Source organism: Talpa occidentalis, unplaced genomic scaffold (genome assembly GCF_014898055.3).
Source record: "Talpa occidentalis isolate TD23 unplaced genomic scaffold, MPIMG_talOcc4v2.1 talOcc4.15, whole genome shotgun sequence".
In the NCBI taxonomy this organism is placed as follows: Eukaryota; Metazoa; Chordata; class Mammalia; order Eulipotyphla; family Talpidae; genus Talpa; species Talpa occidentalis.
In genome coordinates this window covers 14,854,845-14,869,732 of record NW_023601543.1, presented here as the reverse complement: position 1 = coordinate 14,869,732, position 14,888 = coordinate 14,854,845, and the positions used below count along the sequence as shown (strand labels likewise).

Below are 14,888 nucleotides of genomic sequence, written 5' to 3'. Positions count from 1 at the left end.
TACTGCCTGGCCCTTATTACCAACTCCTCCTAACCCTAACTTAGGCTAAAATTTGATCTCCTTCCCCATTTGATAACATATCCTCTCTAAACTTTTCTAAAATGTCTGTCTTCAGTGCTTCCCCACAGCGTTTCAGTTTGGCCCATGATGGTGAAATAGCTCCGGTTCCCCTATTTCATTTTTCGTCTTTTAGTTGTTATATGCCATGATCTGCTCTTTCATCCCTTCACACCTGCTCTTGCCTTTTAGTATTTTTATTTTTTGAAAAAGATCTCTGCTTCACTATGGTTTCTCTTCTTCTACCTGCTTACCCTCAGCATGGTGCCTATTTTCACCATTTTCAAGTTATTGCTCTCCTATTAGTCCATTTTCTTGTTGGCTTCCCCTGTTCCATGGTAGTGTGAATGTATCTGGCTACCTATGCTCTGCTGCTTGCTTGTTGGATTCATTCCCTTAGGTTGTGGTCAGTTCTTCTACTTTGGTACGCATGTGCCTCCTCAGTTGAAAAGTTTTATTTTGTTTTTCAGCCACGCTTATCACTTTGGGGTGGTGGAGCATGTGTTCTCCTTTGTTCTCCCCACCAATTGGATGTGACTTTTGAATGCCCCCTTCCCAAGTAGAGATAGCTCATACGGGTCCCCCTGCCTTCCCGGCAGCGACCAGCATTTGATTCTGGGGCTCTGCAGCTGTTCATTTCTTAACAATTACATGGTTGTGACTTCTGGGAAAATCCTTTGAGGTATTTCATAGCCTTGTGCCTGTTTCCTGGGTCACATGGGATTACCAGGTTTCTTCCAAGTTCCTTTTAGGAACTCTGCCTTTTGCCTTTGATGTAATAGTTCTCATCAGAGAAAGAGATTGAGGAAGCATACCACACGTGTGTGTAGGCACTGTGAGCAAAGGCAGGCAAGTGGGTGCACAAGTGTGGACACCTGCAGAAACTACCAAGGAGGGTGTGTCTAGAAGGTTTTCCTTTTTGCTCACCTCTCCTGAGAAGTAGTTTAATTTGATTGGACACGATAATGACAAAACAAAAAACTAGGCCTAGTTGATCAGAATTGCCAAGACTGGAACCCATGAATCCATATTTTGAATATGTTAGTCAGTGATTCTGGCTTGGAAACATTGGTGTAAGTTGTCCATCTTGATCTCTGTCTTCTTATGTAGGTATAGACATCACCACAGTGACTCTTTGGAACGTCCCTTTGCTTGCTCCCTGGCTTGGGAGGACAGATTGTGCCTTCTTGTGTAGACCACTTAGCTACGTGCTCTCCTGCCTGTGCTCTCTCCCCCTTCCCTCCCTTCCTCTACAAAGGGTACTGCTAATTAGCAGCAGTGGGTTTCACATAGGAAGGGGTGCTCCTTTGACAAATTCATAATGTGGGGGCCAAAGATTAAGCAGATGCTTTATCTTCAGGATCAGGTGAAAATAGAAATGCCCTATATCAATTTTGCTCTCTACGTAATCCTAAAGTGTGTATCATGTGGGACTTGTTTTAGTTTTTACTTGGTTTTCTTTTTGTTGTCATTATTTTGAGAGTCTAAAAGCTTTTTTATCTAAAAGGTGATATTTTATATGCTATTCTGTAGGATTCCTCCCTCTGATTTCTGCCCCAGGTCCTACAAATTACAAATTCCCTCTTAACAGAACAAAAATAAACCCAACAGTGAAAGAGTCACAGAGACTGGCTTCTATCTGCTGCTTACAAATATTCAGGTAGCAGCTAAAAAACTTGTACTTTATATTGAACTTCATCTTATGGCAAAGGGCCCTTCCGGTTCCTGAATCTTCAGGTACTTCGTAGAGAGAAAGGATGCAAAAAGTACCGGGTGCATCACCCAGTAGGCTGTGCTGTTGCTTCTTTAACTAGGATATTCTAATATGTTCTCAGAATCAAAACCTGACTAATCTGCATGTGCAGAGAATGGGGTCTTGGTGAACTGTCTTAGTATAGTCAAGGGTAGTTTTCAGGAAAAGGTAAAATCATGACTTTCGTACAGATATAAAAATGAAAGTGTGTTAAAATTTTATTCATTAATTAACAGGGGAACCAGACAGATATTGTAGCTGGTTCCAAAAAAAAAAAAAAAAAAAAAAAGTCAAAAAGCACAAATCTATATAGAGTGAAGGAATTGAATTGCAAATGGAGACAAAACTAATTTTTCCATAGTGGAGAGGGAAGTCAGTCCAAACTTTAAGGGACAAGACAGAGTTTGTATATTAACCAGTTTCCTACAAACTTACAGAGGTATACAGTAGCTTAAAAGGCCATGTACTGGATTGGAGTCAGGCAACACCGATGTATGTGCTATAGATAGTGCATAGTTTTTCATTCAAGTACCACATTTTTTTCTATTGTAAATAAGTGTGGCGAATACTTTGTTGTTGTTGTTGTTGATTTTGCTTCTTGTAATTTCTCAAAGGTCATCACCTCAATTCTCATCTACATTTTAGTTCCATATAACACCCATTTACTGAGTACTTACTATACATAAGATATTACAGAGGAACCTCAGACAAAAAGACAGTATTTCTTACCTTAAGTAGCTGATTGTCTGGTGGAGGAGACAGACATGCCACGCCCCTAACTAAGCACACTGCAGTGGGGAATGAGAACCAGTGCTGTGGGAGAGGTAGGGATGAACCATTTGAGAAGGTGAGGTTAATTGCCTAGGGGCTGGGACTGGAGGGATAATATAATGCTGTTCAAGCTTTGAGGGGTAACAGAAGAAGAGGGGACACAGGAGAGGCCATCTCAAGGTAAGGAAACAGCTAAGTCCCCAAACTGGACCGTCTGTTCATGGGAGGGTCAGGTGTGATGGCAAGAGTGGCAGAGAAATGGCAGTATGTGGCAGAAGAGGAGACCAGAAAGGAGATTTGAGGCCTGGTCATGGAGGTCCCCGAATGCTATGCAGGGAATGTGGGCTTGCTTCTGAAGACCAAGGAAAGCTATTGAAAGCTGTTGAAGAGGGAGAGGGGTGACATGATCGAGCTGGTGATTTGGAAGACGAATTGATTGTAGAATCAAGAGATTAGAAGCAGAGGGACCAGTTAAGAGGCTATTGTCATATTCTGGGTGAGAGATGATGAGGGTTCACACCAGGATAGTGGGAAGAGGGGTAGAGAGAGTGAGAATGGAGATGGAGCCATTAAGTCTTGACTCCTGATTGGATGTGGGCAGCGCAGGTATAGGAGTTGAATATGTCAAGGCTGACATTTCCAGACTAGGGATTAGTAGTGCTGTTAACTAAGATAGGAAACCTGCCGGGGGGAGGACAGGGAGATGGAGAGCAGGTTTATGGGACCTGATAATGATTTCAGTTTGAGACACAGGGAGTTGAAGGGGCACAGTGGACATGCAATTAACAGCAAGATGCTGGCAGCTGGAAATTCTGGTCTGAAAAGAGAGGTCAGGGCTAGAGGTACAGATTTGGGAGTTGTCAGTGTAGGAACGGGTGAGTTCAGACAGCGGGAACTCAGCTGACAGAGGAGGGGCAGGGCTGATACATACGTTCAGAAGGAGAGAGGTGGGGGTGTGGTAAGAGCCGGGCTGAGCTAGAGAGACAGGAGGGCAAAGCGACAGACAGACAGAAGGATGAGTGAGGGAAACTTAAGACTGAGGCATTAGGACAAAGTATGGAGGGCAGGAGGAGGCAGGACCTGGAGAAAAGGAGGAGGCGAGAGTGGAGCCTGAGGGAGAATTGGAAGGTGAACCAAAGGGGGGTGAGGAATGGAGCAAGGAAATTGGGAAGGGGAGTACATTGGAGAGCAGGGACTTTGCAGAGGGAGACAGAGGTGAGGGGTGAAGGAGGGGGGATGAGGGAGACGGGTGGGAGAAAAGTTAGGGGGATGAGGGAAGTTAAGAGGAAGAATAGAGAGAAATAGGAAAGAGAGAGGGAAGGGGGAGAGCGAGAGAGAGAAAGAGGGACAGAAGGGGGCAACGTGGGAGAGGGTGGCAGAGGTGAGGAGAGACTGAGCAAGATAAGGACCAGGTTTGTGGGATGGGTGGAGGGAGAGAAGGACCCTCCCAAGAAGCCAGCAGGCCCCTGCTCAGGAAAGCCAGGGGAGGGGCGGGCATAAAGGTACCAGGCAGCAGTATCCTATGCTGTGGAGGTAGGGTAATAGGGTGAGAACCAAGAAGACAACATGGGGGTGGGGGTGCTGCTCTCCTCTCCCTTGCTTGCTTTGCTGAACCAACCAGTGGCCCCCTGGTTATTCTGTGATCTTCACAGGCTCCTGCCTTAGGGCCTTTGCACAGGATGTTCTCTCTGCTCACCCCTTTGCTTCCTGAAGGTTGTTTAGTTGTCTCCTTCTCAGCAAGGCCTACCCTGTTCCCCCAATTTCAAATTGTAATCCACTCTGCCCACCCACACCCCCATGTCCTTCAGCCTGTGTTATACTGCCATCTAACTACTATAATAGAATTATTTAACATGTTTATCATCTGTCTCATCCCTTTAGGATGTAAGCTCCATGAAGGCAGGGGTTTGGGGTCTTGTTGAATTCCCAGCCCTGAAACAGTGCTGGGATGTAGTAGGAGTTCAGTAGACATCTGTTGAATGAATAAGTGATACTGCATTGAATATGGACAATCTTTTCAAGTTATATAAAGGATAAATGAAGCAAATACCTGATCTGACTATCTTATGTGACTGACTTCTTCGGAAATTGGAGAACAGCATAACATTCTGATTACTGTAGGATCCAGTCAGTTGAGCTTTGAGGTTAACTAATAAGTTAACCCAAGAGTTTAAGGGTCTCAAGGCAAGCTCATTGGAAAAACTTCTTTTTCTTGATGCTTCATTTTCTCCAGAGGATGAATTGACTGTTCAGGGGTTGTTAACAGTGAGAGCTGGACTTTGGCTGGTGAAGGGAGTGTTAGATCATGGGGATGACAGACTTGATAGGAAGGGACAAGAACAGAAACATAGTTCTTGATGGAACATTGTTTTATGTTTGCTAGTTTATAGCCAGTGGTGTAAGGAGTATAGTGTCTGATTTGAAGGGAGCTTTAAACCAGGTTTGATATATGCATTATATCTCTATAGCACCCAACTTGAAATCAGAATACAGTATTTTTGAAGAACTTATAAAGAAAGTGTGTCCTCTGGAGAACTTAAATTGGCTCCATCACTCAGATACTTTAGTACCCATGGATTAGAGACCTGACGAGAAAAAGATCCCCAGAAGTCCTTCAGCACACTGTTCACATATGGGAATGACCCTCTAATTGTAGTTGGTTGGGCTAAATGTGTGTAGAAAAATATACTGTCATCTCATTTGTCTGGAATAGATTGAATTTCCTCGAACACTCAAGCATATCTGTCTTTAAGATAATTTAAAAATCACTCTAGGTGATTAACAGCGTCTTCCTCTCTATCCCGAAGCCTATGGATTCCTGGAAAGTGGGTGCTCCCTCACCCCCATTTTGGACCTTGATTTCTCTAGCAGGCTGGCTTGTGAGAGAGACTGCTTTTACATTTTGGTGCTATAATTACCTTTATTTAAATATTTCTGTGTAAAGGTGGTTAAAACAGATGTCCCTGTTACAAGTTTTGATTTTGGGGGTTCTTTTTCCCCAGGGGGAGTGGCCACAGCAGGTCCTATCTGGTGGTGAGTGGCTGTCATGATCTCTACAGCACCACGCTACAGCGGCGTGCACGACTGGGCCAGTTCTGACCGGATTCGCATGTGTGGCATCAACGAGGAGAGGTGAGGAGCCAGGAAGTAGGCAATGGCAGGCTTCCAGTGAGTGGGTCCTGCTCATCACAGGGCTGGTTGCAGCCTGGCCTGGGGAGTGCCCCTGGGGAGGGAGGAGGCTCTTGGTTGGTTCTTATTTTCCTGAGATGGGATGGGGCTAGGAGCTGTGCGAATGGCCGGCTCTGCCATGCTGTCCCTGTTTAGGTGAAAGTGAGGCCAACAGATGACCTTTTGCCAACTAGTTTTTGTCCTTTTATTAAGATCTGTCAGATTATGGAGTAAGGGGAAGCTCAGGCAATGGCAGTTTTAATTTGCTGCATTCAAGTTTGGCGCTCAAGGATAAGTGTAAGATATTTTTGGTCCTTGATCTAAGCCTGGAAGAAAGGCAGTTTTATCATTTAGTTTTATACTGGGAACTGTTAGTGGGTATTCTGGTGATCAGCTCTTTCCTGCCTCATGAGACTGATGAATATTCTCAGTGAGATTCTTAAGAACTATCAGAGGAAGATCAAATTGCTTAATGTCGTTTTGATATGAAATGGAGAGTTGGTGATTCCTGCATGATCTGTGTGTTTTTAATTTTCTGTTCACCAAAATATTTGGTTGACCAAGCTATGCCATTTCCTGGTCATGCCCCATATGAAGGGCACTCAAAATGACCTACAAATTTTATATTTGACTGTCATAACCCTTGGCTAAATTGCTGTGTGTGATGGTTGCAATGTCTCTTCCATTTTTAGAGCAGGCGTGACTCCCCAGTGCTTGCTGGTGGTTAGCTGTTGTTTCAACCCATCGAATGCTTAATTCCACATGCATTAGATCAGTCACCTAGAACACAGAACACTATGGCTTTTCCTATGACTCAAGATCTTGTATTTCTTTGGGTAAATCTTAGACGTGTGTTCGTGTGTGTGTGTTGTGCATGCATGCATGCATGCATGTGTTTGTATGTGGGGGAGAGTTGATAATTTTGAAGAGAAGAAGAATGAATATCCTTATATTTACCTACTTTTTTCTTTATTTCTAACCGGAGAAGTGTGTGCTTGTTGGAGCTTCAGGTTAGAATAGACCTTTTTCTTTTTTTTAAGCCATTAGCGCCTGATAGCTTAATGTTCTCTATACTGAGCAATGAGTTAGAGATGGACTTAAAAGGAATTTAATTTTAGAATGTAAAAGTCAAGACCAAGGAAAATAAGATAAAATTCTTCTCAGAAGCTGCATAAGAATAAGGCATTTTCCCTTGCATCTGAGGTATGTCTTTAGATAATTAGTAAGAGACTATCTGGGGAAGGCAGGGTGGTGGTGCTGATTTGTTTAAGGATTCATTGGCAACTAGAGATCTGGACTACAGCCTTCAAAAAAAGCAGTGGTCAAGTTACATTAGTTCACTGTGCATTCTAAATCCCTACTGAGAACGGAACAGGAAATGGGCCTGGAACCTGATTTTCCCTCTTTATGGACCTTCCTTGGGACGTTAAATTACCAAATATGCCTAGCGGTCAAGATGACCTTTTAAGCATTGTCACTTCTGATCTCATCTATCCTTTATTGTTGCCTTTCTGCTAAGTCCAGGCTGCGCTACAACTGATTACCAAAATGTAATCTCACCTTATTTGAAAGCCATCTTACTCAGCCCATTTCAACTTGTAGAACTTAGAAATTTCGGGTATAAAGCAGTACCTGGGGGTTAACTCCTAAAGTTATGTTTGAGCAGCCCGCGCCACTTCCTTAGCTGCAGTTGGGAATTGCAGGAACAAAGAGAAGGGACTTTTTGCTGGCCCCAGGTGTCTGACTCTAGTCTAACTTATAGCTAAATCTCTGTTTTCTTGCTTGCTTCCCTCTCTTGTACCCATTCATTCATTTACTCAATACATGTGTATTAAGCCCAAACCAGTAGAGCAAACCAGTAGTCATGGGACATTAGTGGTGAGTGCCATAGAATGACATGTATGGGTCCTTGGGAGTTTAGATGCAAGAATGACAAATTTCCTGGGGAAATCGGGGAGGCTTCTCAGAGGCAGTGACATTTGAGCTTGAGGGATTTGTAGGAGCTTGAGGGTTGGTATATCCCACATGGTGTGTTTGTGGAAGGCTCTGGCTGGAACGAAAATAGTCTTAGGGTATGGTGGGGCTAGAGGCAGGGAAAGTCAGCAGTGGGTGAAGACAGGGAGTCTGATGCATGACATGTACTCAGGATCTAACAGGAACTGGCAAAGTCCAGTTTGACAGTGGTACTAATCCTTAACAATTAGGAAAACGGCCCTGAAAGGTTATGGCCATTTCTGGTTTAAGTTCAACAAAAGCTTGTGCATAATAGTCCAGGGTCATCTCTTTTGGGAAGAAACAGCAGCAGTGATTTTTCAGTCCTGATTGAAACCTGTTTTGACCCCTGTTTCATCCTTCCCACCATTCTATCCCCTCCTAACCTTGCTGGGTTGACCCAGCTTTCCTTGTGCACCTCTCCTCTGCAAGCTATTCCTGTCCCAATATCTTCCCTCAATGGAGCAATTTAATGTTTGCTTAGCTTTGCACACCCCTCTCTTCAGAGGATCTGAGGAAAATGGCTGCCTGCCTTTTCCCAGCACCTCGGGGGCTGGCACTCAGGCGTGGGGACGACAAGAGTAGCCCGGACTGCTGTGATTCCACTATCGCTGCTGCCTGGTGTCTCTGGGCCAGTTGTTGTCTAGTGGCTGCCTTCCAGAGCAGGGTTTCTGCTTAGAAGGTGATTGTGTGTGGGGTGGGAGCCCAGCAAGTGGGATCCAGTGTGCTGCTGACTTTTTGTATGGTCAGGAGGTAACAATGTGTAAATAAATAGTGTCTTCCCTCTGTGGTTCATCATGTGGGGCTGGCAAAGGGGGATGCTGCTGCTTGTTCCCCCTCAGCATCATCCTCCCTCTAAAACCATCCCTGGCAAGTCTAGTTGGAACACGCTACTCCTCTGGCCCAAGGCTGGCTATAGGTCTTGCTTTTCTGGTCTCTCAGGAATTGATGTCAAAGTATGTTTTCCCTTTCCCTCAGGCCCTCCTTTCTGACCCCTCGACTGTGTCTGCAGCCCTTGTCTATCCCTACCATCATTTCTGTTTGTCACCAACAGTCATTTCTAGCAGTGAGACCCTCCCACTTTTACCAGCCTAGCTGCCTTTTAAAGGAAATGAGCCTTTCCTCCTCAGCCCCTCTGGAACTCTGAAAAGATGGGGAGAGGATCTTGCCTTTTTTTCTTTCTCTTGCCCCAGGTGCAATTTTGGGGTCCACTGAAGGTGCCCTGTTTCAGTAGGAGGGAGTTAGCATGACCCTCCCCATCCTTGTGGGGGTTGTCTGCAGGTACACTGATTGCCCTTTGTCTAGGGTGACTGGTGTGCTTGACCAACTTCTGCAGGGGCTGTTGTAGAGCTCAGGTGAGGTTCCGGAGAAGGGTGGCAAACTGAAAGAGAGGCCATCACCCCACATGGACACAGATCAGTCCTGTGCTTCCCCCCTGGGAACCGCTGCCCGTCTGCTGGAGCTTTAGTCTTGAGCCCAGAGCTTTCCCTTGGCTACTCACACCATGGCTCCCGCCCCTTGGTGTCTTCCCTGGGGCAGAGAGTGGTACCGTCTTTCTGTACTCAAAATAGAAAACTGCCACTGGGTGTCTATCTTCTCTTAAACATCACCCTTCCAATCTTACCTGTTGCTTTTTTCTTTCTGTTTTGGGAGGGGGGGAGGTCTAGGATGTACTGCTTTCTAAGATTCCTACCCAAAATCTGGAGAATTTTGGAGCAGGTAGGGAAGACTACCGTTTAGTCTTTCTCCTTTGGAATTCAGCTTTCTGGCCTTAAGCCCTTCCCTATATGATATATCAACTTGAATTTGGGGTTTGTGGCTTTGAGGACAGGAGAGAACATGGTGGTGCTGGGAGGCCAAGGGGTGAGTGGGGGAGATGGCAGGGGATGGAATGCAGGCAAGGGTGGAAAGCTAGGAGAGAGGATGCTGAATGGAACCCAGTGGTACACCAGAAAAAGGAGAAAGGTACCCTGGAGGGCAAGAAGACAAGCCTTTGAAGTACCCCTCTGTACCCAGGGCCCTGGGCCTGGAATCATGACAAGGTGTTAATAAGTGTATACTGTGTACCTGCTCTAGGCCAGCCCATTGTGTATACAGGTGATGATTCAAGTCAAGAGCATGAAGCACAGTGGAGGTGTTTATCTATTTTAGGACAGGATTACCCTTATGGTACCTGTAGCCAACCTCCCTTAAAATAAAATAAAATCTTAAAATAAGATTGCATTTAAGGAAAAAAACCCTTGACGTGCCTTTTGAGGTCTTGGTGAATCACCTCTCCCCTTTTGGCAATGCCTGGTACCTCCTGGATGGTCCCCTTGATGGGTATGCTATGGGGACAGGGCAAAGGTGCTGGGGTGTCCTGCACACTCCTGGTGGGAACCCAAGGATACAGGATAAATGGCTCACAGAGAAGAACTGTGTCAGGAACTTTCAAAGCCGGGCATGGAGGTTCTAGTTTGTGACTTAGACGCCCCAGTTCCTTTTGATTTCTCTCAAACTACCAAAGGAAGGGAGACAGGAAGGTTTACTGGGCACCCAGGTAGACGGCACCCTTCCTTTGGAGGAAGGTGGTGGTGGCTCAAAGACTAGGCTTAATGTTCTTTTCTGGTTGTGTCTCCCATACTAGAAGAGCACCTCTTTCTGATGAAGAGTCCACGACAGGTGACTGCCAGCACTTTGGATCTCAGGAGTTTTGTGTCAGCAGCAGTTTTTCCAAGGTAACGTATGTGGAGTCATATGTTGCCCACCAAAGGGTGGAACTAAGCTGCCTGGGCAGTGTACCCTGGCCTGATACCCCAAGAATGGGGACAGAAAGGCACAGGATAGTTCCCAGGAGTTGCTGTAGGTGGGACAGAAATTGGCCAGCTGCTTTTTGCCAAAACCTGGGTGGTCGAGTTGCAAAGAGGACCCACAGTTGCCACTCTGGGGCCTCGGGACACTTGCACCATCCACAGAGAGCTAGTAAAGACGGGCACGCTGCTCTGTCGTTGCAGGTGGAGCTCACAGCAGTTGGGAGTGGCAGCAATGCCCGGGGGGCAGACCCAGATGGCAGTGCAACAGAAAAACTTGGGCACAAGTCAGAAGACAAGCCTGACGACCCCCAGTCACAAATGGACTATGCTGGGAATGGGGCAGAGGCTGAGGGCATCTTGGTGCCACTGAGCAGCCCAGGAGACGGGCTCCAGGTTCCTGCTCCTGACAGCACTGAGGCCGGCAACGGCAGGGCCGACGGCTCCTGGACTCCCCTCAGCACGCAAATGAGCAAACAGGTGGACTGCTCTCCAGCTGGGGTAAAGGCTTTGGACTCTCGACACAGTGTTGGGGAGAAGAATACTTTCATTTTGGCAACTCTGGGAACAGGAGTCCCCGTGGAGGGAAGCCTGCCTCTGGTTACCACTAACTTCAGTCCGCTCCCAGCTCCCGTCTGTCCCCCTGCTCCCGGTTCGGCCTCAGTCCCCCCATCTGTTCCGGATCCATTCCAGGTTCCCCTGTCTGTCCCAGCCCCGGTGCCCCATTCCGGGTTAGTTCCTGTCCAGGTTGCCACTTCTGCCCCAGCTCCTTCTCCTCCCTTAGCACCAGTTCCGACTCTGGCCCAGGCGCCACCCTCAGTGCCCACACTCATTTCTGATTCGACCCCCCTTTCAGTTTCAGCCTCAGTCCTGGTACCCGTGCCAGCTTCTGCTCCACCCTCAGGCCCTGTTCCCTTGTCAGCTCCGGCTCCTGCCCCACTCTCAGTCCCTGTTTCAGCTCCTCCCTTGGCTCTGATTCAGGCTCCTGTGCCCCCTTCAGCTCCAACCCTGGTCCTTGCGCCTGTTCCTACTCCAGTTCTGGCTCCCATGCCAGCATCCACGCCTCCAGCAGCTCCTGCCCCTCCAGCTGTGCCAATGCCCACCCCAACTCCATCCTCTGGTCCGCCTTCTACCCCCACCCTCATCCCAGCCTTTGCTCCTACGCCGGTGCCTGCACCCACCCCAGCCCCCATCTTTACTCCAGCCCCCACGCCCATGCCGGCTGCCACGCCAACTGCCATCCCCACCTCTGCACCCATCCCAGCCTCCTTTAGTTTGAGTCGAGTGTGTTTTCCTGCAGCTCAGGCACCAGCTATGCAAAAAGTCCCCCTGTCCTTTCAGCCAGGGACAGTACTAACCCCGAGCCAGCCGCTGGTTTATATCCCACCTCCGAGCTGTGGACAGCCACTCAGTGTGGCCACACTGCCAACTACCCTAGGGGTCTCCTCCACTCTTACTCTCCCTGTCCTGCCATCCTACCTACAGGACAGGTGTCTTCCTGGAGTTCTGGCCTCCCCAGAGCTACGGTCTTACCCATATGCATTTTCTGTGGCCCGGCCTCTGACTTCAGATTCTAAGTTGGTCTCTCTAGAGGTAAACAGGCTCCCCTGTGCATCCCCATCTGGCAGCACCAGCACCCAGCCTGCCCCTGATGGGGTCCCCGGGCCTTTGACAGATACTTCCCTCTCCACTGCTTCTGCCAAGGCACTTCCAACTCCACAGCCTTTGCTGCCAGCGCCCAGCGTGAGCTCAGCCCCACCGCACCCCGCCAAGATGCCAGGCGGTGCCGAGCAGCAAACTGAAGGGACTTCCGTTACCTTCTCTCCCCTTAAGTCGCCTCCCCAACTGGAGCGAGAGATGGCCTCTCCACCTGAGTGCAGTGAGATGCCCCTGGACCTCTCCTCCAAGTCCAATCGTCAGAAGCTTCCATTGCCAAACCAGCGCAAGACACCCCCCATGCCCGTGTTGACCCCTGTGCACACCAGCAGCAAGGCCCTCCTTTCCACAGTCTTATCCAGGTCTCAGCGCACAACCCAGGCAGCTGGCAGCAATGTCACTTCTTGTCTGGGCTCTACTTCCTCACCCTTCGTCATCTTTCCAGAGATCGTGAGGAACGGGGACCCGAGCACCTGGGTCAAGAACTCAACTGCGCTGATCAGCACCATTCCTGGCACCTATGTGGGAGTGGCCAACCCAGTGCCTGCATCCCTGCTGCTGAACAAAGACCCTAACCTGGGGCTCAACCGAGACCCCCGCCATCTTCCCAAGCAGGAACCCATCTCCATCATTGATCAAGGAGAGCCCAAGGGCACCGGGGCTCCCTGTGGCAAGAAGGGTAGTCAAGCTGGGACTGAGGGACAGCCAAGCACAGTCAAACGTTATACCCCAGCCCGCATTGCCCCTGGGCTTCCAGGGTGCCAAACCAAGGAGCTCTCTCTGTGGAAGCCTGCTGGACCTGCAAACATTTACCCGCGGTGTTCAGTTAACGGGAAACCCACCAGCACCCAGGTCCTGCCTGTTGGCTGGTCACCGTACCACCAAGCGTCTCTGTTTTCCATTGGCATTTCCAGTGCCGGCCAGCTCACCCCCAGTCAGGGGGTGCCTGTCAGGCCCACCAGCGCTGTTTCTGAGTTTTCTGGTGTGCCATCTCTTGGCCCCAGTGAAGCGATGCATGGGCTTCCTGAGGGGCAGCCACGACCTGGGGGCCCTTTTGCTCCAGAACAGGACACTGGTACAAAGAACAAAACTTGTCGAATTGCTGCCAAGCCTTACGAAGAACAAGTCAATCCTGTCCTCCTGACTCTCAGCCCTCAGACAGGGACCTTGGCACTGTCTGTTCAGCCTAGCAGTGGGGACATAAGGGTGAATCAGGGGCCTGAGGAATCAGAGAGCCACCTCTGTCCTGACAGCAGTCCTAAGATGGAAGCTTCCCAGGGAGCCTGTGGCCTGAAGCTGGCAGGAGACACAAAGCCTAAGAATCAAGTGCTGGCCACCTACATGTCCCATGAGCTGGTCCTGGCCACCCCCCAAAACCTGCGCAAGATACCCGAGCTGCCTTTGCTACCTCATGACAGCCGCCCCAAGGAACTTATCTTGGATGTGGTCCCGAGCAGCAGGAGGGGCTCCAGCACAGACCTTTCACAGCTTGGAAACCAGGTGGACCTGGGGCGGGTGAAAATGGAGAAGGTGGATGGTGATGTGGTCTTCAATTTAGCCACCTGCTTCCGGACCGACGGCCTCCCAGGCTCTCCCCAGAGGGGCCCAGCTGAAGTTCGGAATAAGACTGGGCAGGCTCGTGTGAAACAGGAAAGTGTAGGTGTCTTTGCTTGCAAGAACAAGTGGCAGCCAGACTCGGTGGTGACCGATGGGGTGACCGAATCTCTGCCGCCCAAGAAAATGAAGTGTGGCAAAGAGAAGGAAGGTGAGGAGCAGCAGCCACAAGCCAAGGTCATAGCCCGGAGTTCCCATGGACCCAAGGTGAGTGCTGGACTGAGATTTAGGGCAGGGCCGACATCTGGTGGTCTGCTATGTCCTGCAGATAGCAACCTCGCCTTTCCCTGTGGCACTATTCTAAGTAGCTTCTGTGAACTGAACAGATTGGAAGGCCTATGAAAAGTGAATAATAACCTGCTGTCCCCTTGCTGGGTCACCTTCTCCATAGATGTTATTTTAGCATTGGGTGGTGGGGGAGGCTGGTGTGGGAACTGATTTGGTCCCTGAGGTCAGGGAAGACATTGTCCCAGAGAGGTTGGAAAGAAGGATGTATTGGTGAAGGAAATCAGCTAACAGATCCTTCCCTACATAACCATTTTCCCTTTCCTTTAATAAGATGACCTTTGACCTTGAGACTTTGGGACCCAGGGACAAAAGGGGCCTTTGACAGGGTCATTCTCTATGCCACTGGGGGAGTCTACTCAGGATTTGTTTGGACTTTTATGACATCAGAACCAATTTGGCTTCTGGGCTCATCTGCCATTTCTTACCCCCTAATTCTTAGGATATTGGGCTTTGACCCACTGGGAGTTTGTTGTGCAAGGCAGATAGGCATTTTATTCTGGGCATCATAGGCTTGGGATGATAGCAGGGTTCCAGGCAAAAATAGTGGGCCCCAAGCGTGCTTGACTTGAACCCAGAGGGAATCTGGAGGCCAAGTAGATTCTTGAAGCAGTTGAGGGCTAGGACTTACTCAAAACATGAAGCAATTTGAAATGTATTAAGCCTTCCAATTGGATGGTGATATATACTAACGAACAGATTCCTAGCGAGAGCACCATGAATTTGTGGCAGAAGCTCTTAGTCTTTTTTTGGACCCTGTAGTGCTTTGAGAAGCTGATGAGAACTATAGATCTTGTCCCCAG

At 48.6% G+C, this 14,888-nt stretch overlaps 1 protein-coding gene across 7 annotated transcripts in view; it reads left to right on the top strand.

Annotated features, from left to right (window-relative positions):
• The window catches only part of BCORL1 (BCL6 corepressor like 1), a 60,670-nt gene that overhangs the window by 12,490 nt on the left and 33,292 nt on the right, over positions 1-14,888 (top strand). For all 7 annotated transcript variants that reach the window (XM_037511955.2, XM_037511957.2, XM_037511954.2 and 4 more), the window contains 3 exons: positions 5,584-5,713; positions 10,368-10,458; positions 10,735-14,007. In XM_037511955.2, the coding sequence (XP_037367852.1) occupies positions 5,628-5,713; positions 10,368-10,458; positions 10,735-14,007 (3,450 nt within the window). In that variant the 5' untranslated portion in view covers positions 5,584-5,627. The remainder of the gene's footprint in view (positions 1-5,583; positions 5,714-10,367; positions 10,459-10,734; positions 14,008-14,888) is intronic.